The sequence below is a fragment of the Physeter macrocephalus genome, chromosome 18, assembly GCF_002837175.3.
Source record: "Physeter macrocephalus isolate SW-GA chromosome 18, ASM283717v5, whole genome shotgun sequence".
Lineage (NCBI taxonomy): Eukaryota > Metazoa > Chordata > Mammalia > Artiodactyla > Physeteridae > Physeter > Physeter macrocephalus.
Genome location: NC_041231.1, coordinates 49282511 through 49306929, shown reverse-complemented (window position 1 = coordinate 49306929; position 24419 = coordinate 49282511). Strand labels below are relative to the sequence as shown.

The 24419-nt window shown below is 58.9% G+C and overlaps 3 protein-coding genes across 10 annotated transcripts in view; 1 reads left to right on the top strand and 2 right to left on the bottom strand.

Annotated features, from left to right (window-relative positions):
- ACKR2 (atypical chemokine receptor 2) overlaps positions 1-9204 on the bottom strand; it is a 112120-nt gene extending 102916 nt beyond the window's left edge. For all 7 annotated transcript variants that reach the window (XR_008615835.1, XR_008615837.1, XR_008615836.1 and 4 more), the window contains exon 1: positions 9119-9204. The gene's annotated coding sequence lies outside the window, so the exon portion shown is untranslated. The remainder of the gene's footprint in view (positions 1-9118) is intronic.
- HHATL (hedgehog acyltransferase like) lies at positions 4967-14025 on the top strand. Of its 2 annotated transcripts, XM_028478523.2 has the most exons (12): positions 6169-6525; positions 6810-6928; positions 7324-7391; positions 7931-8044; positions 8174-8368; positions 8739-8948; positions 9182-9353; positions 9847-9991; positions 10108-10143; positions 12901-13102; positions 13507-13648; positions 13833-14025. In XM_028478523.2, exons 2-12 carry the CDS (start codon positions 6823-6825, stop codon positions 13949-13951), a joined length of 1509 nt encoding a protein of 502 aa, XP_028334324.1. In that variant the 5' UTR covers positions 6169-6525; positions 6810-6822; the 3' UTR covers positions 13952-14025. The 2 variants fall into 2 exon arrangements, with proteins under 2 accessions (XP_028334325.1, XP_028334324.1); XM_028478524.2 differs by lacking the exons at positions 6169-6525; positions 6810-6928; positions 7324-7391 and adding an exon at positions 4967-5093.
- Positions 14026-14272: 247 nt separating this feature from the next.
- Positions 14273-21689, bottom strand: KLHL40 (kelch like family member 40). The gene is made up of 6 exons (XM_007106775.4): positions 20436-21689; positions 18752-18912; positions 18370-18477; positions 17998-18183; positions 15637-15783; positions 14273-14813 (listed from the first exon to the last, which is right to left on the bottom strand). Exons 1-6 carry the CDS (start codon positions 21591-21593, stop codon positions 14702-14704), a joined length of 1872 nt encoding a protein of 623 aa, XP_007106837.2. The 5' UTR covers positions 21594-21689; the 3' UTR covers positions 14273-14701.
- Between the last annotated feature and the right edge of the window lie 2730 nt (positions 21690-24419).

Here is a 24419-nt window from a genome sequence, read left to right as displayed (position 1 = left end):
CCTACCTCCATTGCTCTATCTGTGGGCATCCCCACCCTCTACAGACTTGGGGGCACCACGCTACTAGCCACCTTGTCGGCCCACCCCTTAGGGTTCTTCCTTAGGTGCAGACCCTCAGGCTTGTAATAATAATAATGATTTTCATGATCACCACAGCTCCCAGTGAGTGGGCACCTACTGTGGAAACCTGACCCCATCTAGACCTCCAGTAACCCAGGGGGTTGTCACCCTGTTTTACAGATGGAGAAACTGAGGCTCACAGAAAGACACGGAGCTAATAGTTAACCCTGGGCTGCCTGCCTGCAAAAGCCAGGGTCCTCCGGCGGATCCGATTACCCGGGGTGGGCGCACCTACCCACTGCTGGGCAGCTCTGTCCCCCTGCCAGCTGCTCCAAGAGGCACCTCTTTTTGTTTCCAAAAGGCTGCAGCTGGTGGGTGCTGGTGGCAGAGGGCAAAGGTGGGGCCGGCTTGGAGCTCTGGGCCAGAGGGATTTTGAGGCAGTGGGTCCAGGCGAAGGCATAGTGTACCTGCCTCACCACAGCACAGGGGTGAACTGGGAGGGCTGCTGCAGGAGAGCCCCCAGGCCCCTCTGTGACTGCCGCAGTGTCACCCCTCTCGACTGCAGTTACTGCCATGGGGAGGGGTGGCTCCATGGAGGGTAGCCACACACCCCGACCCCAGACACCCTGGCCACACCTGTGCACACAGGGGCCCACACAAAGACACAGATGCACGCAAATATCTAGACTCAGGAGCGTGAATCATATGTAGACACACATGTACCATCAGACAGTGCTGACTCCACACTCAAAGGCCCTGCCTGGCCATTTCTCTTCACATGGAATCAGAGAAAAACTTCCTTCCCAGGAAAACTGAGGACCCTTTCATCACTACACTTGCTGGGGGTCTCTAGACCTGTCACCCCATGCAGTGTTGGGGCTCCGAGTAGGGGGGCCAGCATGGAGTCCCTCCTCAGCCCCATCCCCGAGGAAGGGCTCGAGCAGACAGGGTCCCAGAAGCCCTAGGTAGCTTCCCCCATGGAGGGGGTTCACGGTATGTATGCCGCATATGTGAGTCACTGCACAAGTGGCACAAGTGACCGGTCTTCACGAGCAGGAATATGCGTCTACATACACACACACACACACACACACACACACACACACACACACATACACGTGTGTGTGAGGAGGAGCCAGCTTAGAGCAGGTCTGCTCCATTCCCCCAGCAGAATCCCTCTTCAGGACTCACTGAGTTAAAAGGTGCCAAGTGCTAGTGCAGCAGCTGGCACACAGTAAGCGCTCAATAAACGTCAGCCCACAGTATTACCTCTATTAGTTCCACAAATACTTGTTGAGCAATTACTCTTCCCTAGGCAAGGGGGTGCCAGGTGAGGCAGACTCAGTCCCCGAGCTCCTGGAAGCCCCAGATCAGCTGGGGAGACAGATTCCCAGGCCACCATCTACCGAGCCAGCTGGCCATCAAGCAGTCATCGAGTGCCAACTGCATACCAGCCTCTCCAGGCCTGTGAGGGGCCCGGAGGAAAATCTGACTTGCTGCTGCGGCCTTCAGGGAGCTGCTTGTCCGGTTGGGGGTATGCAGAGACAGAAAGCCGCGTCTCAGAGCCTCCCACCTTTCCTGCTGGCTTCCGGGCTCAATGCCCAGGTCTGGGTGGGGTGAAGGCTGTCCTTCTAATCTCCCTGTGTTGTGGGTGGGCAAGGGCAGGGGGAGGGGAAGGCCCAGGAGAAGAAAGGGTTGTCAGAAGGACCAAGGGCTGGGGCCCTGAAGGATCTAACTCAGGTGGGCCAGGCACGGAGCACGGCAACCTGGTCTGTCCAGGTTAGTGCCTGTGGCCCCTCCTGAGCAGCACCGCCTGTCCCTGCGGCCCTGAGGAGGACCTCCCAGCCCTCAGGCAGGTGGGCAGCAGGCGGGCTGGACCTGCCTTTCACAGATGGCAACACTGAGGTCCCTACCCGGAGCCACAAGGTGGTGGGAGCGGGAGACAGGTGCCAGGAGAGTGGAGGAACAGCAAGCAGTCAGGCCGGGGCTGGAGACGCCTCACGTGAGGACTCTCCCTGGCCGCACCCCAGGCTGTGGGCCTGGGCGCTCAGGTTCCGACACTGACAGGTGAGACCCGGCTGAGCCATGGGTGTGGCTTGGCCACTGTCCCCTTGGGGGCCTTTGGGGCACCACAGCCGAATTGGATGAGGCTGCAGTCTGGCTCAGGCTGATTCAAGCCCCAAACACGTCCCCATGTCCCTGGGCCCTCCGCTGCTCTCAGGAGCCCAGGTCAGGGTGGCCTGCAGCAAGAGGGCTCCTCTGGGCCCTCACATCCGGTGGCCAGAACTAGCCTCCCCATCCCCTCCTCCAGAGAGCTCACGGCCACCCCACAAGGTAGTCTCTGCCCACGCACCCCCTCTCCTGCACACACACCGTATCTCCTATAGTCCCTGAGCCGCCTTACACACACACACACACACACACACACACACACACACACTTTCAGGACTCACTGAGTTAAAAGGTGCCAAGTGCTAGTGCAGCAGCTGGCACACACGCCATAAACAACATACCACACACACACACTTTCCCCGACTTTTTACTTTGAGCAACAAGAAACAAATGAAAAGGACTTTGAGACTTGAGAGAATTGGCCCCCTGCCCATCTTTCCCAGTAGCCCTTGCTGGTCTTAGCCCAGTCACTTCCTGCCCCTCGTTTTGTGGGCACCAGGTGCCCTCCCCTCACCACCTCTCACTCGGGGGAAGCTGGCCTCAGGCTGTCCAGCCCCAGGTCCAAGGGGCCTCCCTAGACCTCCACCCGCCTGCCATCCCCACAAGCCAAGCTCCCTACAGACCCCACTGCAGGCGGCCCGCCTGGTGGACCTCTCCTCCTGCTGTGTGTGAGTGCTGCCTGTCTTGGCCTCTGGAGCGAGGGGTCTCAGCCTCTCTAACAGCCTCTCTTTATGAGCAGTTCAGCGAGCCAGGCCCTGGCCAGGGAGTGAGCCGTCAAATCCCCCCAAGAGCCCAGTGCGGTCAGGGCCGGCAGTGTGCCCATTTACAGATGAGTATCTGAGGCTCAGAGAAGTGGGTTGCCAGCAAGGCGGAGCTCAGGCTCAAGTCAGCTGGCTGTACCTGTGCTCTTAACGGTGAAGCCAGACCACCCCGTCTGCCTCCCAGAGCCATTCTCTTGGAGCCTCACGAGGGCACCAGCTGCATGGCCGGCTCAGGCTGGTCTCAGCCAGCACCAGGTGTGGGTGAGCTGGGTTCTTGCCCCTGCAGGGCTTTCAACTCCAGAAGCTCATGCGGCTGACCCAGTGACTTAATCTAAGCTCCTGTTCATCAGTTTCCTCTTCTATCAACTGGGGAAAATGGTAACAACCACTTCCCTAGAGGTTGTGGTGACATTAACAAGAGTTCATCCAGGTACAGCCTTAGAACTGTGATTAATCTATTTCTCCTCTAACAACCATTGACTCTACCTCAGGACTCTACTCAGGTGCCCCACCTCCTCCAGGAAGCCCTCCCTAACGCCCACAGTCTGGCTCAGGCACACCCCCTCCCCGACGCTGGCCTCCTCTAGCACCCATGATCCATGACTGCAGCCCACACGCAGCCCCTCCAGTGCAGTAATCACCGTTCATGCTTCTCAGAGTCAGGGACCCGCCGTGCAGGCCTCCGTGTCACTCTGTGGGAAGTGTGTGCTGAGAGGAAGCTCAGCGCCTCCAGGTATAGTGGGAAGACAGGGCACTCTCCCTCCCAGGCCTTGCTCAGGCCCTGGAAGTGCCCCTGCTGAGGGTCGGGGTAGGAGAACACTTCTTCCTCCTCTAGTCTCCGCTGAGCCTATGACTGGGCTCAGAGGGTCGGCACTCAGAGGGTCGGCACGGGCTCCAGGACCTGTCCTGTGACTCATTATAGTCACACAGCTCCTTCTACCCCCCAGACCCTGCCCCCCATGCACATGCATAAACAGGCCCTCACAGACTCTGAGATCCTCATCCCAAAGGACCCCAGAGTGGCTGGATCCCTGGGTGGCACTGGCCTTGGGGAGGTTGTGAGGGACCCTGGCACGCTGCCCACCATGGAGCTCCGAGGTCCTGCATCCAACCATGCATCCATCCAACCAGCTGGGCTCTGAGGCCACGGTGGGGTGGCCTTCAGGATACCCCTCTGCATCAGGTAGGCTGGGCTGAGGCCTCAGCTGCCCCTTCCCAGAGTGAGGGCCCTGTCCCCCCACTCCTCTCCCCCAGAGGAGTCCTGGTTGCTTAGGAGCATTGCTGTCTGCCTCCACCCTGCTGTGGAGAGGATGCCAGCCACTCCAGGGACCCACTCAAGTGACCCTGCTAGCTCCCCTCCACCTGGTCAGCTCCGTATGGGGCAGGGCTGGGGTACAGGACCCAGATGTCTCTTGCCAGTTACAATTCCACTAGGCAAGTCAGTCCTCCCCCAGGCACTGATGCCTGGCCAGCCAGGATTCTCTGCATGATGAAATGGACCAGGGCAGGGGGCTAGGTGGGTGTGCCGTGGGACAGCCGTTGGGAATTCACATGTAAAGGTGTGCGCTGGAATTCATGGAGCTGCACATGAAAGTGTGTGCATGGTATGAGTGTGTGTCTGCATGGCGGGGGCAGAGCTCACAAGCCTGGAGAGGCCAGCGGGGGCCACCTGGAAGGCTTCCTGGAAGAGGAGAGTCCTGGCCAGCAGTGAGAAGGAGACACAGGCTCTACGGACCAAGGGAGGCAGGTCGAAGGGAGGTCCAGGTGTCCCTGTCTGAGCCTATGCCAATGGCCACCCCTTCTGCCCCTCCCCAACCCTCCCTGCAGCTCCCTGTGGCCAGCAGCTCTGCAGCACTCAGCTCTGCTCCACTTCGCGCAGCTCCGCTCCAGAAAGGCCACCTCCTCCCTGCCCTCCTCCTCCCCCACCCCTCCTGCTGTCACCACTCACCGTTCACAGCCTCGAGGGCGTGGGGACCCCAGGGCTGGACACACCGCACCGGGGCCCCAGAGCCCAGCTGGTCGGACGGTCGCACGGTCGGACGCAGGACCCCAGAGCCCCGAGGTGGGCAGTGTGCCAGGGTCCCTCACAGCTTCCTCAAGGTCAGTGCCAGCCAGGGATGTAGCCACTACGGGGTCCTTGAGACCTGTAGAGCCCACCCCAGGCCCCTCGTCGCAAACCTCAGGCCCCAAAGTGGGCTTTACTCCAGGTGTACCTCAGGCGGGCAGGTCAGTGGGCAGGGGGCACTCCTCTCTCCACAGGCTGGCCCAGGTCTGGGGGTCTATCAGGAGAGGTCCCAGGCTGGGGGCCAGCCCTGGCCTTGCTCACAGAGGCCTCTCACAGGGGACACCCGGCACCGGCCATGGGGAGCTAAAATTGGAAAGTGGAGAGTGGGAGGCAGCTGACAAAGCTATTTCGCAGGCTCTTCGCCATGCTCCGGTTTCAAGCTTCTGCTCCCTTAACCTGATCCTCAGGGCCTCCCTACCCCCACCTGGCCCGTGGGGAGGTGCCTCAGCCCGCAGGCCAGCGGTGTAGAAGTCAGGTCCGGCAGGCCACTGGTAGGGGCAGGGGCAGCAGATGGTCTTCTCCGATCAGAGACTGCAGGGGGGCTCACTGAGAACACTCAATCCTGTCCCTGGTCCGCTGTGTGACCTTGACAGGTCCCTGCCCCTCTCTGGTCCATGAGCCCTCCATCTGTGTAATGGGGAGAATGCCGACTGTGGCGGCCCAGGAGAGCTGGTTTCGGAATTGGTGAGGGAGATTTAGAGGATCTGGGGCAGGAGAGAGGGCCATGCCAGCCATCTCTTGCTCAGCCCAGCCTGAAAGGATGCCTAGACATGTTCTTCCCTTCAGTTTGGGCCCTGAGTCTGTCACCCATGCGGCCCTTGGGAAGGCCACGGGTCAGGCCGGAGCAGTATAGAGAGGGCACAGGTGCTAGCTTAGGTCCCAGGGATGGCACAGGAGGACTCCTGGGGATGAGCTAGGCCCTGGCAGGAGGGAGTGGCCAGGCTCACGCTGAGCCCAATACTGGTCAGCACCTTGGGCAGCGGCCAGCACACTCCCTGGTGTCTGCCTGGCCCAGCCTAGCCCCACACCCACTACCCCAGGGCACTTCTTCAAATAGCACAGCCTCCAGCCGGCGTCCACGGCCTGAATACACAGAGCACTGAGAGAGTGGGCAGGTGTGGCCACGGACACAGGCAGGAACCAGGGCGTGGCAGGCTGGGGCTCAGGGGCTGGTTGGTGTAAATGGGGGTCAATGAGAAGCTGTAGGCTGAATGAGAGGGATGGAGGTTTGGTGCTGGGGAGGTCATGGGAAGTAAAGGCAGCTCAGGAGGGTATGGACTCAGAGAAAGGGGCCTGGAGGAGTGGGGGCGGTTGTCAGGAGTTGAGAGAGACTTACTGAGGGGAGTGGAAACCCTGGGGCCCAGAAATGTGATTGAGGTGATGCAGAGGGAGTTTCTCCGCAAGAAAGTCATCTGAGACCTTGGAAGAGCGGTTTGAGCAGAGGGTGGGGACCGGTCCACCTGAAAGGTATGGAGGAGTGAATGAAGGTGAAGAAGGCAGGCTGAGAGTGAAGACAATGCTTTCAAGAGCCTTCAGTGGGAAGGGTGGGAGCGAGAGTAGCAGCTAGGATGGGGCACCAAATGGCAGGGGGCCTGGGAGGAGTGGGAGATGGGCGGGGAGAATGATGGCATGAGATGCCCAAGGGGCTGTCTCTCTTCACAATGGGGACCCCATCACCTGAGTGGGGACCATGAACTGGGCTAGGCAGGGCCGGCGGGCAGCAGTGCCCTCACCCAATCTGTCTCCCTCAGCCCCATCCAGGCTATGGGCATCAAGACAGCCTTGCCCGCGGCAGAGCTGGGCCTGTACTCCCTGGTGCTGAGCGGGGCCCTAGCCTATGCTGGCCGGGGCCTCCTTGAGGCTTCACAAGGTAACAGCTGGGCCCCGGGACAGAGGGGTGGGACCGTTCTTCCGCTGGGGGTCTCAGGGCTCCACCCAGCAAGGCCAGAAACTGAGAGGCTCCAGACTCAAGGGCAGTCCCTAGGCCTTGGGGCTGGGGGGTTGAGACAGATGCAGCCACAGGGAGACTCAAATGCAGAAGCACTGACAGAGACCTGGACAGAGCCAGAGAAAGAGAGAGAGTGTGTGTGTGTGTCTCAGACACTCAGGGGTACAGAGACCTGGCCCCAGACACACAGTGAGACCCAGAGAGAAGCAGAGGCAGAGAGAGACCGAGACCCTCTCCCCTCCCCCCAGGGTGGCATCAGCCTTTCTGTAGAGGCAGGTGTGGGTGTGAAGCGCCCTGAGACCAGACTCTGTTCTCAGGTGGGGCCCACAGGAAAGCCTTCCGGGAGTCTGTGGGACCCGGCTGGGAGTACATTGGCCGGAAGATGGTAGGTCCCCTGCACCCCAGGGTCCCTGACCGGGGTCTCTGTTCCCTGGCCCATCTCTCCTGTGTCAAACCCTTCCCCGCTCTCCCCTGTTCCCGATGGTCCCACATAACAGAGGGCTCGCAATGGGGAAGGTCTCTGGCTTGAATTTTTAGCATCTTCAGTTTCTCCAGTGTCCACTCCTCTGTCCTCCTGGGGCCAAATCAAGCCTGCCTCAGACCCTCCTCATTTAGGAAACAAACCGAGACGGGCTTCCGCAGGGCCTCCAGCACCCTCCTCCCCAGGAACAACGCAATAATGGTGGAATGTCAGGCAATGTGCTGGACAGAGGGGGAGCTTGGAGCAGCAGGGCAGCCCACGTGGTGCCCCTCATTCCTCTCTACCTACCTTCCTGATACTTCCCTCAGAGGGGAAGGCAGGGACCTCAGCCATTGCTCTCCTCTAATGCACAAGAAGACTCTGGGGGCAGGGAAGGGGCTGAGACTCTGACCAGCCCAAGTGCCAGCCCCCGCCCCACCTTAACCTGCCTGGGCCTGCCCCAGGACGTGGCTGACTTCGAGTGGGTGATGTGGTTCACCTCCTTCCGCAACGCCATCTTCTTCGCTCTCTCCGGACACGTGCTGTTTGCTAAACTCTGCACTATGGTTGCCCCCCAGGTGAGCTGGACCTGAGCACCACCCCCCGCCTCCCCCTCCCCCTCAGCCACAAGGGTTGCGGGGAAGCCATCCTGGGTTCCCACCTCTGTTCACATGGAGAGGTAGACGAGGCCTTCTCCCTGTCCACAGCTCCGCTCCTGGATGTATGCTGTGTACGGGGCCCTGGCCGTGGTGGGCACGATGGGCCCTTGGTACCTGCTGCTGCTGCTTGGCCACTGCGTGGGTCTCTATGTTGTCTCACTCTTGCGCCAGCCCTGGCTCTGTCTCGGCCTCGGCCTGGCCAGCCTTGCCTCTTTCAAGCTGGACCCCCTCATCTCCTGGCAGGTGTGCGCTGGGGTGGGGCAGGGGTGGAGGGTGCAGGGATAGGACCCCAAACCTCTCACCCCATCCAAAACGTTTGCCTCCTAAGTCTCCCCAAGCATTTCCTTCACTTTCCCACCCATCTTCAAGCCTTTGACCATGGAGCATGCCCTGCCCACAAGGTGGTCGCCTCCACCGCAGCAGAGACATGTCCAGCTCCTTCCCTGCTCTGCTCCAGCACTTAACATGAAATTGGCCCTCGGTGGCCAGTGCTGATGGGCGCTGGCAGGGAGGGAGATGGCAGGACCAGGCTGGGCCCCTGCAGGAGGCTGGGTGGGCTTCCCAGAGACAAGGGGCACCCTGGTGAGCTGGCGGCCTGTTCTCTCCCATCCAGAGCGGGTTTGTAACAGGGACTTTTGATCTTCAAGAGGTGCTGTTTCACGGGGGCAGCGGTTTCACGGTGCTGCGTTGTACCAGCTTTGCGCTGGAGAGCTGTACCCACCCTGACCGCCGCTACTCCCTAGCTGACCTGCTCAAGTACAATTTCTACCTGCCCTTCTTCTTCTTCGGGCCCATTATGACCTTTGATCGCTTCCACGCTCAGGTGAGGGGACACCCTGTGGGCTCCCAAGGCAGGACTGCGTCCCCCCCCCCGGGCGGAAGTGAACCCCCCTCAGACCCCAGAGGGGCCCGGGTCTCCACTCTCAGGGTTGCCAGGATGAAGGCGCGTCTTCCCTCACCCTCGCATCCCCAGACAGCTAGTTCTTGACTCACCGCTCAGACAGGGCTCCTCGCGCAGGGCTTGCCTCCCCCGCTCAGACACTAGGCGTCCCTCAGGTGAGCCAAGTGGAGCCGGTGCGGCGAGACGGCGAGCTGTGGCACATCCGGGCCCAGGCGGGCCTCAGCGTGGTAGCCATCGTGGCCGTGGACATCTTCTTCCACTTCTTCTACATCCTCACCATCCCCAGTGACCTCAAGTTTGCCAGCCGCCTCCCGGACAGCGCCCTCGGTGGGTGCGCGCCGGGCCCAGAACAGGGATGGGGACGGGGCAGCCATTTCAGAAGGACGGACCCTCTGCGCCCCAAAGGCCGGCGGAGTTACAGCTGGGGAAGCTGGCGCCCCGGGGGACAGCACCTATCGCAGGGTGGGGGAGCGGGGATTTAGCCTTTGAAACGCGTGGGACTTGGAGGTAGGTTTGCCCCGTGAGGCCCGTAGTGCTACCCGACAGAGGCCGCCCACCTCGCCGGGGCCTGGGGCTGATTTCCCCAGCCGGATATAGGTTCTCCCCGGGGCCAGCCCCTCCCTCCAGAACGTAGGGGCGGGGCCTCCATGGGGGCGGCCGGCGCAAGGACCTCCCCCGACCCCAGCTGGGGAAAGAGTGTCCGTAGGGGAGGGCAGGGCTCCACGCCTCCCCCTGGATTTGGGAAGACCCGGGGCGGGGTGGGGGACGGGCGGAAAGTCGGTGTGACGCCCCCCGGGCCGTGACGACCCCTTGTCCCCAGCTGGCCTAGCCTACTCAAACCTGGTGTACGACTGGGTGAAGGCGGCCGTCCTCTTCGGCGTCGTCAACACCGTGGCGCGCCTCGATCACTTGGACCCGCCCCGGCCTCCCAAGTGCATCACAGCACTCTACGTCTTCGCCGAGACGTAAGTGCGAGGTCTGGGGACTCGCCTCCGGGATCCCCACCTCCCCTTCGCCTCTTGCCCCAAGCCCCGGAGCTTGGCTCCTGGCTGATTCCTACCCGTCTGCTCTCCTCCCACAGGCATTTTGACCGTGGCATCAACGACTGGCTTTGCAGGTGAGTTGGGGTGGGGTGGGATGTCACAGCCATCCCCCAGGTGGCTGAGCAGGGCCGTGGCCAGGTGGGTCCACGTCTTCAAAGAACACCCCTGGGCCAGAAGAAGCAGGGACGGAGGGAGGAGGTCATGGCAGAGGTCTAAGTGAAAGACAGAGGTTTGGACTTGGGTGGGGCCCCTGGAGGTGAGAGAAATGGAGTGGAGACACGCAGCAGACAGCCTGGAGAGGACTTGGCCGTGGACTGAGGGCATCAGGAAGGAGAGGGCGTTGACTCCCAGGAAGTCGTGTGCCCGGAAGGACTCTGGTTGAAGGGAGAAGGAGGAGCCGGCAGAAGGGCCTGAAAGGAGCAGTCAGAGGAGCAGGAGAAAAGTCAGGACCATGGGACACCCTGGAAGCTAAGGGAAGACCACCCTGGCATGGTAGGGGCAACTGGGTCAGATGCTGCTGGTGTCAAGGAAGCCAGAGACTGAGCGTGAGTGTGGGTGGCATGGAGGTTCTCAGCCTTTCCCTGGAGAGGCAGGGGCGGGGAGGAGTCGGGGCTGGGGTCATTGGGGACAGAGGAACCGCAGGGTGGTTCCTGTGTGGACAGCTCCTGGAAGAAGCCTGGTACTGAACGGGGGACACACAGAAGTGGCCGAAGGAAGAAGTGGGTGTTTTAAAGACAGGAAATAATGGGACATGCTTGGGTGCTGAGGGGAATTATTCAATAGAAAGGAGGAAGTTGGCAGTGCAGGATAGAGGGGTGATTGATGGAGTGAGCTCCCTGAGAAGGGGGGGAGGCGATGGAACCAGGCAGAGCTCTGGCTTCAGGACACGGAGGTGGAAGAAAGGCCAGTGTGGATGCAGAAGAATGGCAGGTGAGTGTGGAAAGGTGAGGGATTCCTCCTGAAAGCTTCGGTTTTCTCCATGAAGTAGGAGGCAAGGTCATCAGCTGAGAGATGCAGGGTTGGGGTGGAGGGAGGCACACAGATGCTGCCTCTCTCCTCCTGCCTGGATCACCACACCCATTCACACTTGCAGGAGAGATGAGGTGGAGTAGCCACTGCAGAGCCTGAGAGAAGATACTGACCAGAGAAACCGTGGCACTGACAGCTCAAGTGGGGTTGGGGGTAGTGGATTTATGGATTCTAATATGTGAAGGTGTGGGGTTTTTCCCATCAGGGCTTCGCTTCTTGGGTGCAGGTGAGGAGAAAGTGGGTGATTGGGCTTTCCCAGATGGGTGAGAAGGAAGAAGTGAGGGAGAAGGGTTTTTAGGTTATTTGTAATGGTGACTCATTGAATACAGTTAAGTAGGGTGGTAAAAACAGGAGGGGGTCACAAGATGAGGAAGGTGTGCGGGGGAGGTCAATGAGATTGAAGAAGTGGAGCTAGGGAGTCAGGTCAGGTGGGGGAGCAGGGTGAAGGATGGGAATTAGGAAGGAGTCAAACAAGTGGTGAAAAAGTTGGGGTGTGGCCATGGGAGTGGGTGACTGAGGTGGAGTGGAAAAGAAACCATTGGTGAAATGAGGAGGTCAAGGAACAGAGAGGCTGGTTATGCAATGGGTCTTCTACTGAATTTATTTAACAGATATTTATTGAGTACCTACTATATGCCAGGCACTGTTCTAGGCACTGGGGATACAGCAGTGAACATGGCAAAGACCGTGAACTCATGGAACTTACAGCCTAGTGGAGAGAAACAGACCATAAACAGGTTAAAAAAAAAAGATAATTTTAGAGAGTGCTAAGTGTTATGAAGAAAATAAAATAGTGTCATGGGGTAGAAGCTTCTTTAGTTGGGGTTCGGGTAGGCCTCTGTGAGATGAACTGAGACTTGAGTGATAACGAAATTTGGAGAAGAGAATTCCAGGCAGAGGGAACAACAGGTACAAAGGCCTTAAGACAGGAACCAGCTGTGTGTGTCTCAGTATCAGAAAGACCAGTAAGGGGAGAGCATAGTGAATGAAGGGGAGAATGGTGGGTGATAGGTCAGGGAGGGAGGCAGAAATCAGATGACGTGGGATCTTCTAGCCATAGGAAGGTGGTTGAGTTTATTCTAATTGTAATGAGGAGCTCTTGCGGGAGGGTGTGATTGTGGAAGTGAGGTGATCTGGGTTACACTCTTAAAAGATGCCTCTAGCTGCTGTGTGGACAACGGACAGTAGGGGGCAGAGGCAGAAGCGCGGAGATGACTTAAGAGGCTCTTTCAATCATCTGTGTGACAGGAGGTGATCGCCCGGACTAGAGTGGGGTTAGTGGAGGTGATAAGCAGTGCTCAGGACCAAGTGGAGCCCGTAGCATTTGCTGGTTTGGATGTGAGTGGAGAGGGGAATTGAGAATCCAAGATGGCACCACGGCTCCTAGCCAGCAACTGAATGGATGGTGGTATCATTAGCCGAGATGGGAATGAAGTGGGTTTGGGCGGGGATGGGGGAGTTGGTCATTCATGTGAGATGTCTGGTAACAGTTGGATAGATGAGTCAGGAGAGAGACTGGGCTAAAGAGACAGATTTGGGGCTCGTCAGCATAGAGACAGTATTCAGAGTCTGAATGAGATCACTTGGAGAAATGAAGGTAGCTAGAGAAGACAGGAAGTTCAAGGCTGAGCCCTCCACATTTTGAAGTTGGGTAGAGGAGGAGCAGCCACCTGAGGCCCAGAGTGTTGAATGTGCCCAGGATGATAGCGCTGAGGAAGCCGCCCCCGTTGTGCATCCTTTGCCCGTCTCCCACCTGCCTTTTCCCACACTCGCATGGGCCCCTTTTCCCGCCTTGCCTGCAGGTACGTGTATGACCACATTGGTGGGGAGCACACTGCGGTGATCCCAGAGCTGGGGGCCACTGTGGCCACATTTGCCATCACCACTCTGTGGCTCGGACCTTGTGATACTGTCTACTTGTGGTCATGCCTTAACTGCTTTGGCCTCAACTTTGAGCTCTGGGTACAGAAGCTGGCAGAGTGGGGGCCCCTGGCACGAATTGAGGTGAGCAAGGAAGGTCTGGGGCTGGGTTGTCTGGGGCACTGGAGGGGGTGGCACTACTGCTCTCTGGAGTCTTCCAGCCACACTTGGCTCCCAGTCCAGAACTTTCTCACTACCACCCCGCTCAGGGTCGTCGGGGCAATGGCTCCCTCTGTGGGTACCTGACCCTCCCTTCCCTTCTGCAGGGTCGGGGGGCACCGGGCCTGGCTGTGTTGTTCAGGCCCTGCCTTCTCTCCAGAGTTCAGTGTCCCATCTTTTAACAATGAGGGAGAGCTGACCGGGGACTCTCAGGGACACAGGCATATCCCCGGGACCCAGGTGGCCACATAGGCAAGGCCTCTGACCCGCCACGTCCTCTTTCCCCTGGGCCTCTTGCCTCACTGCCTATGTTTTCCCGGACCCGGCAGGCCTCTCTGTCGGAGCAGATGTCCCGCAGGGTCCGAGCCATCTTTGGGGCCATGAACTTCTGGGCCATCATCATGTACAACCTTGTAAGCTTGAACAGCTTTGAGTTCACAGAGCTGGTCGCCCAGCGCCTGCTACTCACAGGTGAGGGACGGGGGATACGGAACATGCCAGGTATCAACCTCAAGGACTGTGACCTCCTGAAATGTCCCCAGCCCACCGCAATTCCCCAGGGACTCAGCAGGGAGGGACAGTCAAGTGGGGAGAGAAGAGTCACTGGGAGAAAGGGGAGCTGCTTCCAGGCGCCCATGACCTCCTCCCCACACAGGGTTCCCCCAGACCACGCTGGCCGTCCTGTTTGTCACCTACTGCGGTGTCCAGCTGGTGAAGGAGCGAGAGCGAACCCTGACGCTGGAGGAGGAGCAGGACAAAGAGAAGCCCGAGTAGGGGAGAGGAGGGGAGGGCTGGGCTCTGCTCAGCTATTCCTGGGAGGGGCCTGACTGATAGAATAAAAGACTTTTTACTGCGCTTTGGCTCTTCCCTGCCCCTTCCTCCAGCAGTCTCCTGGCTCCCTGTCCGGGCTGGACGAGGAGCTGGAGGTTCAGGGAGGGGGCTCAAGCTCTTGGCGCAAACAGAACGTGTAGGAGACACACGTGGAGGGCAGAGACCACCGACCTTGGCAGCCCAGCAGCTGAACACGGAAGCCCCAGGTCTTCAAACCACCTGGTCGCTGACGCTTGGAGCACCTGATCCCAGACCCCGAGCTGCTTGCTGGGAAGGCACTTTATTCTTCTTACAGGAGACTTACCCAGGCTGCAAGGTGCACTCGATGGGGACCCTCCCCATCTGACAGGCGAGGAGACTGAGTTCTGTGGGGAGTTTACGGGCACACACAGCCAGGCCGGGGCTGGGCCAGGATGCAGCCTGACACCCCCCGAGGTTCTGCCTCATGGACCAAGAACACGGGGGATATGGAGACACCGGAGAGGCCAAAAGTTTCTCGTCCCTGCCCGAAAGGCTAGCTCCAGGCAGCGATTTCCCTTTCCTGGCTGAAGCGGCCCCTTGGGCACTATGACGGGATGGGATACAGGTGGGCTTTGCCTCTCCCAGAATCCTCCCTGGAGCCCCGATCCCAGAAGGCCGGGCCTGTGTGGGCTGCAGCACGGGGGGGGCACGCAGTCAGGTCCTCTGGGCGGGTCACAGCTTGGTCAGGCGCAGCACGTTGAGCCGTACAGGCAGGAAGGTGGCGCCGGCGGCATAGGCGATCTCCCGCAGGACCCCGTTCCACTTCTTCTCATCCTCATTGTACCTGGGGTGGGAGGCGTGGAGACAGGGACGAGGAGCTCGCTCAGCCAAGTCCAGGGTGGGACCCAGCAGGGAGGGGTGGCTGGGTGCAGGAGGCCACCCCTGGGGAGTGCCACACCCCAGCCTCAGGCCCATCTCCAGGAAGGTCAGCTCCTGGAGAGCGCCCACGCTCTGGGAAAGGGGTCCCACCCCCAGAGAACACCTGCCCTACCTTCCAGGAAGGGCCCCCTCTCGGGAAGCCCACACTCCTTGAAGTCCCCCTCCCTCCAGGAAGGCCTGCACCTCCCCAAACCCCTCCTCTTGAGAATTTCTGTACTCAACTCTCCGAGAAGTCCCCCCGGCTGCAGCACTGGGGCATCCCTGAAGGTTCACAAGCTGCCCCAGGCTGCCGAAACCTCTCCCCTCCACCCCCAGCTAGGACCAGTCATAGAAGCAATGGCTCTGAGAAGCTGGGATCCAGCGACTTCTCAATCCCGACCCAGCTCTCCCCCTCAGGATGGAGGGGAGAGGAAAGACCTGGCTGCCTCTCAGGGCCTGCTCTGCTCCCTGGGGCCCGGTTGTGTGGGTCTGGGCCCTAACCTTGGCACCAGCTCCTGACTGACACTGTCGATGCCCCACAGGGGGGCGTGGTGCCATGTGTGCAAACCCAGACTTTCCCAACAAACTGGAGAGACCCTGGGCTGAGCAAGGCATGTCTGCTGCCCTGTCCCCACAGGATTTCCTGGGAGAGGGATCAGCTCTGCCCACAGATGGGCCTGCTGGGTGCTGCCTTGGTGCCCAGCTGGCCTTGCTCACGATTCCCCTCCCCTCCCTAGGGCCAGGCTCACCTCCAGATGTCGTTGAGCTCTGTGGGAACCAGCTCCCCGGACTCAGTCTCCAGTGTGGCAAAGCCGCCGATGGCATAGAGCGTGCCCGCCAGGCTGACCAGGCTGAGCGAGCTGCGCTCTTGTGGGAAGGCCTCAAAGGGCGCCCACCTGGCAGGAAGGAGGGGGCGTGAGGAGGTGCCTCACCCGCCCCCGGGGGGCCGCAGCGAGCCCAGTGACTGTCCCCCGCCAGCACTCACATCTTCAGCTGCACCCTGCAAAATCCGACTCCCAGGCACCCGTGCTCCCAGCGCAACCTGCTTCCTGACCTCTCAGGAATGCCCTCTGGTCTCCACTTCTTCCCCATTCTCTTGCCCCTCCCATTTCCTTCCACTGTCCCCTTGTCATTCCATCTAACCTGCCCCATGAAACCCACCAGGGCTCTCTCCCCAATGTCCCGCCTTTGCTCCTGAACCAACTTCAGCTTGCTACCTCAGTGACCATTGAGGTCATCCCTTGCACTCCTGCCCCGTCCCTTTTCTCCCCTTCACGGCCCAGTGACTCTCAAGGTGCCTTCACTCCCCTCCCCTGGCTCCCGAAGTTGGGTCCTCATCCCTCCAAAACTGCTCTCGGGTCCCCAGCCAGCACAGGGCTCTGGAATCCAGGGTCCACAGTATGCACTTCTGCTGATGTGACTTTCTTCACTTCCCACCTCCCAGCCTCACCTCTTGGGATTCCTTGCTGAATAATGCATCTGCCCCTGCTGCCCCCAGGGCTTGGGCCTCGGCTTCTCCCACTAACATCCTCTCTCCTGAGGGAGCTTGTCCCCTCCAAGTACTGTCCCCCCTCCCCAGATCTCACCCTCGAGCTCTCTCTTTGCCCTAGTGGGCTCCTCCTGGACACCCAGGCACCTCAAATCCACATGTTTTAACTCGACCCTCATTTTTCCTACCTAACTCCAACAGTTCTTCAATAAATGACCTCCTTGGGACTTCCCTGGTGGCGCAGTGGTTAAGAATCTGCCTGCCAATGCAGGGGACATGGGTTCGAGCCCTGTTCTGGGAAGATCCCACATGCTGCGGAGCAACTGAGCCCATGCGCCACAACTACTGAGCCTGCGCTCTAGAGCCTGAGAGCCACAACTACTGAGCCCGCGTGCCACAACTACCGAAGCCCGCGCGCCTAGAGCCCATGCTCCTCAACAAGAGAAGCCACCCCAATGAGAAGCCCGCGCACCGGAACGAAGAGCAGCCCCCGCTCGCCGCAACTAGAGAAAGCCTGCGAGCAGCAACGAAGACCCAACGCAGCCAAAAATAAATGAATAAATTAATTAATTTTAAAAAATAAATGACCTCTCACCCTCACTCAAAAGCATCCACCTCTCCCTCTCACCCCCATCATCCAATCAATTGCTACATCCTATTTCTTCTGTCTGCTAAACTCTTGCTACTGAGTATGGTCCATGGACTGGCAGCATCAGCATCACCAGGGAGTTTATTAGAAATATATTCTGAGGTCCTTCCCCATACCTGAGAATCAGAATCTGCGTTCAAAGCAGGGATTCATGGGCACATGAAAAGCGCTGGCCTAAGTCTTTCTCCAGTGCATCCTCTCTGCCCCATCCCTGCTGTACCCCCAGCTCCAGACCACCAACACTTCTTGCTGTACAGCTGTACCCCTGCCTCCTAGGAAATCCCTAATCTCTTCTCTACATGAGCTGCCATGAGGCATCTTAGGAAAACACAGAAGGGAGCTTAAAACCCATCAGAGGCATTTCATTACTCTCAGGAAAAAGTCCCTCAACCCGACTGCCCCCTCTCCAACCCCAGTACCCACAATCCCCACCTCCTTTCAACCACCACACTCCATCCAACCTGACCAATGCCCTTTCCTCCAATGAGCCTGCCTGTTTTTCTCCTAAATGCCTTGGCACCAGCCTTCCTTTGCCTTTGGGCATCCTTCTCCCACCACCCCTTTAGCTGGCTGAGTCCAACTGGTCTGCCAGCTCAGTTTTCTTCCTGATCTCCCAGGGCAGGGCAGCTTCTGTCTCAGTCACTGCTGTATCCCTAGCACCAGGCCAGTGCCTGGTACGAGTCTCTGAATGAGGAACCTGGCATCTCTGGGGAGCTCTCTCCTGCAGACCAGGCTGGCCACAACCCTTGTGGGGGAAGCCCACCTCACTGCTGGTCAGAGTAGAGGGGCTAGTTCTGTGCTGATGTCCAAGCTGCACAGTGGAGACACAAGACAGAGGCTATGTTTCCTGCCAGGGCAGACACAGAGAGCGCTGACATAGGCCCAAAGCCACAGAGCCGGGCTGCTACAGTGGGGCCCTTCGTCCCTGGCTGTCCAGTGGAACGGGGGCAGGGAGGGGGGAAGCAGCCATACTTGTTGTCCACGATGTTGTACACCTCAGCTGAACTGGTCAGCCCTGTGTCTGTGACTCCAGCAGCCACAAAAATACGGCCATCATGGATGGTGGCCCCGAAGAGTGAGCGGGCAGTCTTCATGGGGGCCAGCTCCCTCCACTCGAACTTCTTAGGGTCATAGACGCACATCTTGTTCAGGCACTTCCTGGGGGTGGGGGGCAGTGAGTGAGAAGGAGGAGGCGGGAACAGAGCCGCCTCTTCCCTTGGCCCAGTCCCTCCAGCTGCCTCGCAAGGCAGTCAGGAGAGACCCCTGACAGCCTCGGGGAGACTCTTCTGCTTCCGTTCTACCCGCCGACCCGGCTGCTGCACTCCTTCCTGGCCCGCGCCTCACCTGTCGCTACCTTTGCCGCCAATGACGTAGACGAGGTCCATATGGGAGAGCACAGAGTGGCCGTACACGGCATAAGGCAGCGGGTCCGATTCGCCCCATTTGAACGACCTAGAGGGGAGGGGAGTAGGGCGCTCTCAGGCCCCGTCTCTGCACTCACCCACCACCCAACACATATTGGGATGCCCCCGATTCGTTACCGGAACTCCCAGACCTCTTAGCTCCTCGCTCCCACCCCACCTGCCAACCCCGCCCAGCCCCTACCCAAGCCCGCCTCCGCCCCTAGCCCTGGGCTCTCGCTCCCCCGCCACGCCCCGCCGCCGTCCTGGACCAGCCCCCAGGCTCCTCGCCTGGATCCTCGGCCCCGCCCCCAGGCCGCGCTCACAGCCTGTCGTAGCACATGACCGAGTCCAGGCTGCGCTCGTCGTCCTTGAGCTCTCGGCCGCCGACCACGTAGATGGAGTTAAGAGCCTCTCCCAGGCCGAAGAGGCAGCGCGGCGAGGGCAGCGGCGGCATCCCCAGCCACTCTGAGTCCAGGTGGTCAAACTGCGGGCCGGGTGGCCAGTCAGCGACCGCCCCCCACGTCCCCCACCAACCCCCCGCCCCAGTCCCTGCCCGGCCCCACCGCAGCCCTGTCTGGCTACCCCCAGGTCACAGAGGAGTCCGGGTCTCCAGGTAGGGCCAGCGCGGACTGGAGGCGGTGCCTGGAGACAGTGCCTCTCCTCCTAACAGGCTGAGAACAGCCGACCGTCCCACCCATCCCCCACCCCGTAGGTGCCGGGAGACCACCGTTATAGCACCGTGATGGGGCATCCCATACAGAGCTGAGAAGGGGCCTCTGAGAGGGAGGCTCAGCTGCCGTCCTGGCCTTCCCCAGTACAACTCCTGAACTGAGGCCTGCCTGCTCCCTGTTTTCCACTCCATCCCACTGCACAGGAAACATCCAAATACAGCCACTCACCCCTTAAAATCTACAGTGTAAGTCTGCGACCCTGTGTACCCCAACAGGTTTTTTTTTTTTTTTCTTTTCTGGCTCACCCCTGCGGCTTGTGGGATCTTAGTTTCCCCACCAGGGGTTGAACCTGGGCCCCCGGCAGTGAGAGTGGAGTCCTAACCACTGGACCGCCAGGAAATTTCCCCCAACAGTCTTTTAATAACCATACTAGGGGCTCATCTTTTGGGAGAGTTTTCTGAGGGCTGAGCACTGTGCTGATGAACGCTTTATAACCATCAATTAACCTTCAAACAACCTTATCAAGCAAGGAAGAATAATATCCCCATTTACGAACAGAGGCCCAGAGAGAATAAACAATGTGCCCATGATGTGCCTTGGCTGGCGGAGATGCCCCCCTTCCCACCCGCCCCAGCTTAACCCTGGCACCACACTGCCCCTCACCCCTCGCAAACCTGGTCAGGCCTCACTAAGCACACCACTCACTATAGGCTCCTTCCCATCTCCGTCCCCTGCTCACCGGTTCCCAGCCAGACGCACTGCACCCTCCCCTCCATGTCTCCAAATTCACCCAACTAGCAAGGCTCACACCTACATGGCCAGTCACCAGAAAACCTTTCCTGCCCTCTGAGATCCCACTGTCACATTATAACTTGGACTGGGCACCCCACTCTCCTGGTCCTTCCTGGGCCTCATTTTCCCCATCTGTGCAATGGGAAAGCAAGGGGAGATGGTCCCTTTGTTTGAGACACTCCTGTTCCACATTCCAGTCCCGGCCTCATGCAAAGTTCTTGGCCAGGACCCCTACACTGACCTTGCTCTTCCTTCTCGCTGTCCCTGACCCCACCTGCTGTGCAGAGCTAGGGCCTCCAACATATCAGACCATCCTGAGGCTGACATCTCCCTGAAACTGAGACACCAAAGTTATGCATCTTATTGTCAACTGCCTATAACTATCTTCAGCCTTCAGGCAAGCGGCTGTCAATCATCCTCCCAGGTCTACATCTCAGCCTAGACCCAATGACATTCCCCAACAAGTAGACACAGGCCTCTCCTGGGCCCCAAGGCTGCCCAGAAATCAGAACTGGCCACGCCCCTCCCAAGGCTGGCCAGGCACCTGCAAGAAGTAAGCACTCATGGGGTCCTCTTTGTTGTCCTCATTGTAGAAAAGGCCCCCAGCCACGAAGACCTGGTTCTCCTTGGTCACTAGACTGACGTGGTTCTTGGGGATCTGGGTGGAGAGGGTGGCACAGTAACACTCGTTGGCTGCCGGGTCATAGGCCACGGCACCCTCCTCACTGATCATGAAGATGAGGTCCTGTAGGAACATGCCAAAGCGCAGGGTGTCATTGAGGATCCCGGGTAGGACGCGCTCGGCCTCCTCTTCATCCTCCTCTGCCTTGGCTTCCGCTGTGCCCTTGTCAGTGGCCTTGGCCCCCGCTGCCTCCTTCCCCTTCTCCTTCTTCTTGCGCAGCACGGTGATGCGGCCCTCGTGTGCATCCTTCACCATCTGCACCTTGCGCAGCAGCTCGGGCTGGGCACGCACGAGAGGGTGGCGCTCCACGCGGCACTCTAGGAAGGCGCGCGGCAGCAGGCGGCAACGCACGCTCTCGAAGACGGTGGGCAGCGAGCGCTGGCGCTCGGCCTGCCCCTCGGCGTCGCCGCTGCTCGCCCATCTCATCACCGCCTCGAACACGGCCTCCTCCTTCTCCACGTTGAGGCCATCGCTGGAGATGATGGCGATGAGCTCGTCAGCCGAGAGCCCGAGGAAGTCGGCGTCGCGGGCCACCAGCGAGAAGCGCGCGCAGATGAAGTCGCGGGCGGCGACGGCAAGGCGCGCGCAGTCGAGCAGGAGGCCTAGGCGGAAGACCGCCAGGCAGTTGGCGAGGCACAGACGCTTCTGCAGGAAGGACACGCAGATGGTGAAGATGGATGGGATCTGGAAGCGGTGCGCCGCGGCGAACAGGTCCTGCACGCTTGCCTCGTCCAGCGCGATCTCTGACGTGTACAGGTAGTGTAGCACCTGGGCTACCACGTCGGGGGACACCTCCTCCAGGCGCAGCTCGCCCGCGCGCTCGGGCTCGGCCAGGAAGCGCGCCCGGAAGTAGGGGCTGCAGGCAGCCAGCACCAGGCGGTGGCATGGGAACTCGCGCTCACCCACCCGCACCACGCAGTCGAGGAACTTGCCGTGGTCCAGCATGTCCTTGAGCCCGTCCTGCAGGAGCGTCTGCTGGTACAGCCGCTGCTCCTCCGCCTGCTCCAAGCCCAACGCCATGGTGCGTGGCCTTCTCTCCGCACTCACTCCCTGCCTTCCTGCTGGGTCGCGCACCGTCTACGCAGCTGTCCTAGCTGGACTATATATAGAGGTGGACTGGGCCCTGAAAGGCGAGCTGCCTGGCCTCCTGCACATGACGCAGAGGGGACAGCTGGGCTGAGGCCCCCTCCCAGAGCAGTCTTGACTCAGCCCAGGGGCTCATGGGATGGGGGTGGGGTGTCTCTGTCCTCCGTGAAAGATGAGGGCCTCGCTGTCTCATTTCTAAACGGAGCACAGAGAGGCTTTGATGGCTTTCCTTGGTTGGGTGATACCTCTCGGGGGCGGGGGGGGGATGACCCAAGCTCCGCCCCTCAGTCCAAGGAGAGGGAAGCCTTTGAGTCCCTCTTCCAGGGTCTCCCTTCCTTCATGCCTTCTCGGCCTTTCTGCCCAGGTGCCTCTGTCCTCCTCCTTGGAGTGTATCTTGCTCCAGCCACCTCTGGATGCAGTGTGCTTGGGTTTCCTGCTCAATGAACTTGGGCACGGGGACCCTGTTGCCTCAACTTTAAAGTGGGAAGACTCTTCCCCTTTCTGCCCCAGCTCTGAGAGCCTCCTTGGACTGTGCAAGAAAGCAAGAAGGTACTTAAATAAACAAGGTCACCACTTTCCTGTGGGTCCTGGGAAAGCCAGATCACTCTGTTGAGTCTCAGTTTCCCTTCCTACACAGCGAAGAGATGGGCGAGTTCAATTTTAAGGGCCTCAGTTCTGCTGAGATTCGGAAGCACCGAGGTTCTGTGTCCCTGCGAGTACACTGGCACAGGGTTTAACCCTGTAAGTCGTCAGACATGCCAGAAGATTTCATTTCATAGGATTCAACTGTTCTAGGTATTTAAAGCCCCAGGGATCAAAAACCAAACATAACACTCAGTTTAATGTTCCAGGAAAGCTGTCTATGCTCGGTTCTTGGTCCACACTAAGCTTGGCCTGAGCCTGCGCAGCCTTGGCGCCCCTGCACCCTGCCTAGCATGTATGGAATCGGGGTAGAGGTCTGGGACAGCCGGTCCCAATGCACGCCCTGCTCTGGACCTCTGACCACCCTCCCCCTACTCCACACATGCACACACACATCAGCCTCAGCCACCAAGATTAACTTGTTCCCAAAGTGCCAGAGGCTGCAGCTGTGGGTTAAATTTAGCCCCAGAGACACTGATGTGAACTGTTATGGGGCATTCTCCCACCATTCTTCTGAGTCACTTGTTTATAACCTCAGGCTTGAGGGGGCAGGAGGGGTTGGCGAGGGGGCCTCAGGCTGGGCCAGGACTGAGTCACCTCCCCGTTTTGTGATCTCAGTGATGTCACTGCCTGTCCCTCTGATCAGTGCTTTCAACCTGCTTGCTCACCCCACCAGCAGGTCCCAGAGGGGCACAGCACCCAGGCAGTTCCTGGAGGTGGTCCTGTCTGTCTTTCAGAAAGGGCAAAGGCTCACCCAGGGGCCTCCAGCCCGGCCCTGGACTGCAGGGCACTTCCAGTTAAGAACCATCTGTGAGGAGACCAGGCTCTGAGAGGCTCAGCAACTTGGTCAAGTCACACAGCTGGCAAGTGGCTGAGCCAGGATTCAAAGCAGATCTGCCTACCTCCAAAGACTGTGGGAATCCCTTTCTACCTTGCTGCTTCCTGCAAATAACAAAAAATGTCTGTTAGTCAGAGTCTCATTTTCCAAAGACCAGGACAGAAGGTACCGACTGAACAATTAACTTATATTTATCAGATGACTCAATGACATATTTTTAGATTATGATGAATTCCATGGCGCTCATTTCCTACCAGGCATTCTACTAGAATGTTTACAAGTGGCTCATCCATTCATTGAGAACCTGCTGTGCACTCTTCTAAATGTTGAGGATTCAGCAGTGAACACATCGGGCAAGAATTCCTGCCTTTATGGAGCTTACCGTCAGTGGAGGGAGGGGGCAACAAATAAATATATAAATATATACAGGGTGTCAGATGAGAACTGCTATGGTGACAAGTAGCTGGGAAGGGGGCATGGGAAGTGACAGGTGGAGGTGGTCACAATTTTAAATGGAACCGTCAGGATGGACTCACTGAGAGGACTGCACCTGAGCAGGTTCAAGCCAATGCAGAGGAGGTTTCCAAGCAGGGGAACAGCTTGAGCAAAGGCCCTGAGGCAGGAATGCCCCCCTCATGTTCCAGGAACAGCAAGGAGGCCAGTGAACAACGAACGAGGAGGTGAGTAGGAGATAAGGGCAGAGAGGTTGTGGTGGGGGTATCATGTCTGGCCAGTGTACAGACTTCAGTTTTTCCCCGTCAGTGAAATGGGGAATCACTGTTTATTTTTAAATTATAATTATGGGAAATGCATGTATTTCCAGAGAGAGAATGATATACTGATGTCCCATGTACCCAGCATCCCATTTCAACAACTATCCAGTCATTAAGTCGTGGCCAATCCTGTGTCATCTCTGCCCCACCCACTCTGTTCTCACCCAAGGACGTGCCCAGGGATCGGATGTGGGAGTGAGGAAGCATGACTCCAGGGTTTGTAGCCGAATCAAAGGAAAACTGTCATCTCACTTCATCCTTTTAAACGTTACGGCGCTGGGCTTCTCAACAGAAACGCGCCAGCATCTAAAATTCTGAGGGCAATGATTTCCAGCCTGAATTCTAGACCCAGGCAAACTCATTCCTGGGTCAGGGTGAAAGAAGCTCTTTGGAATTTAATTCCCTGAAGTGGTCCTGAGGAGAAGGTAAATTTTAGGGTTAGGAAAAAGGAGCCCACCAAGACATAAACCTTCTAGAAGTTAAAGAGCTCTGCAATGAACTGAAAGG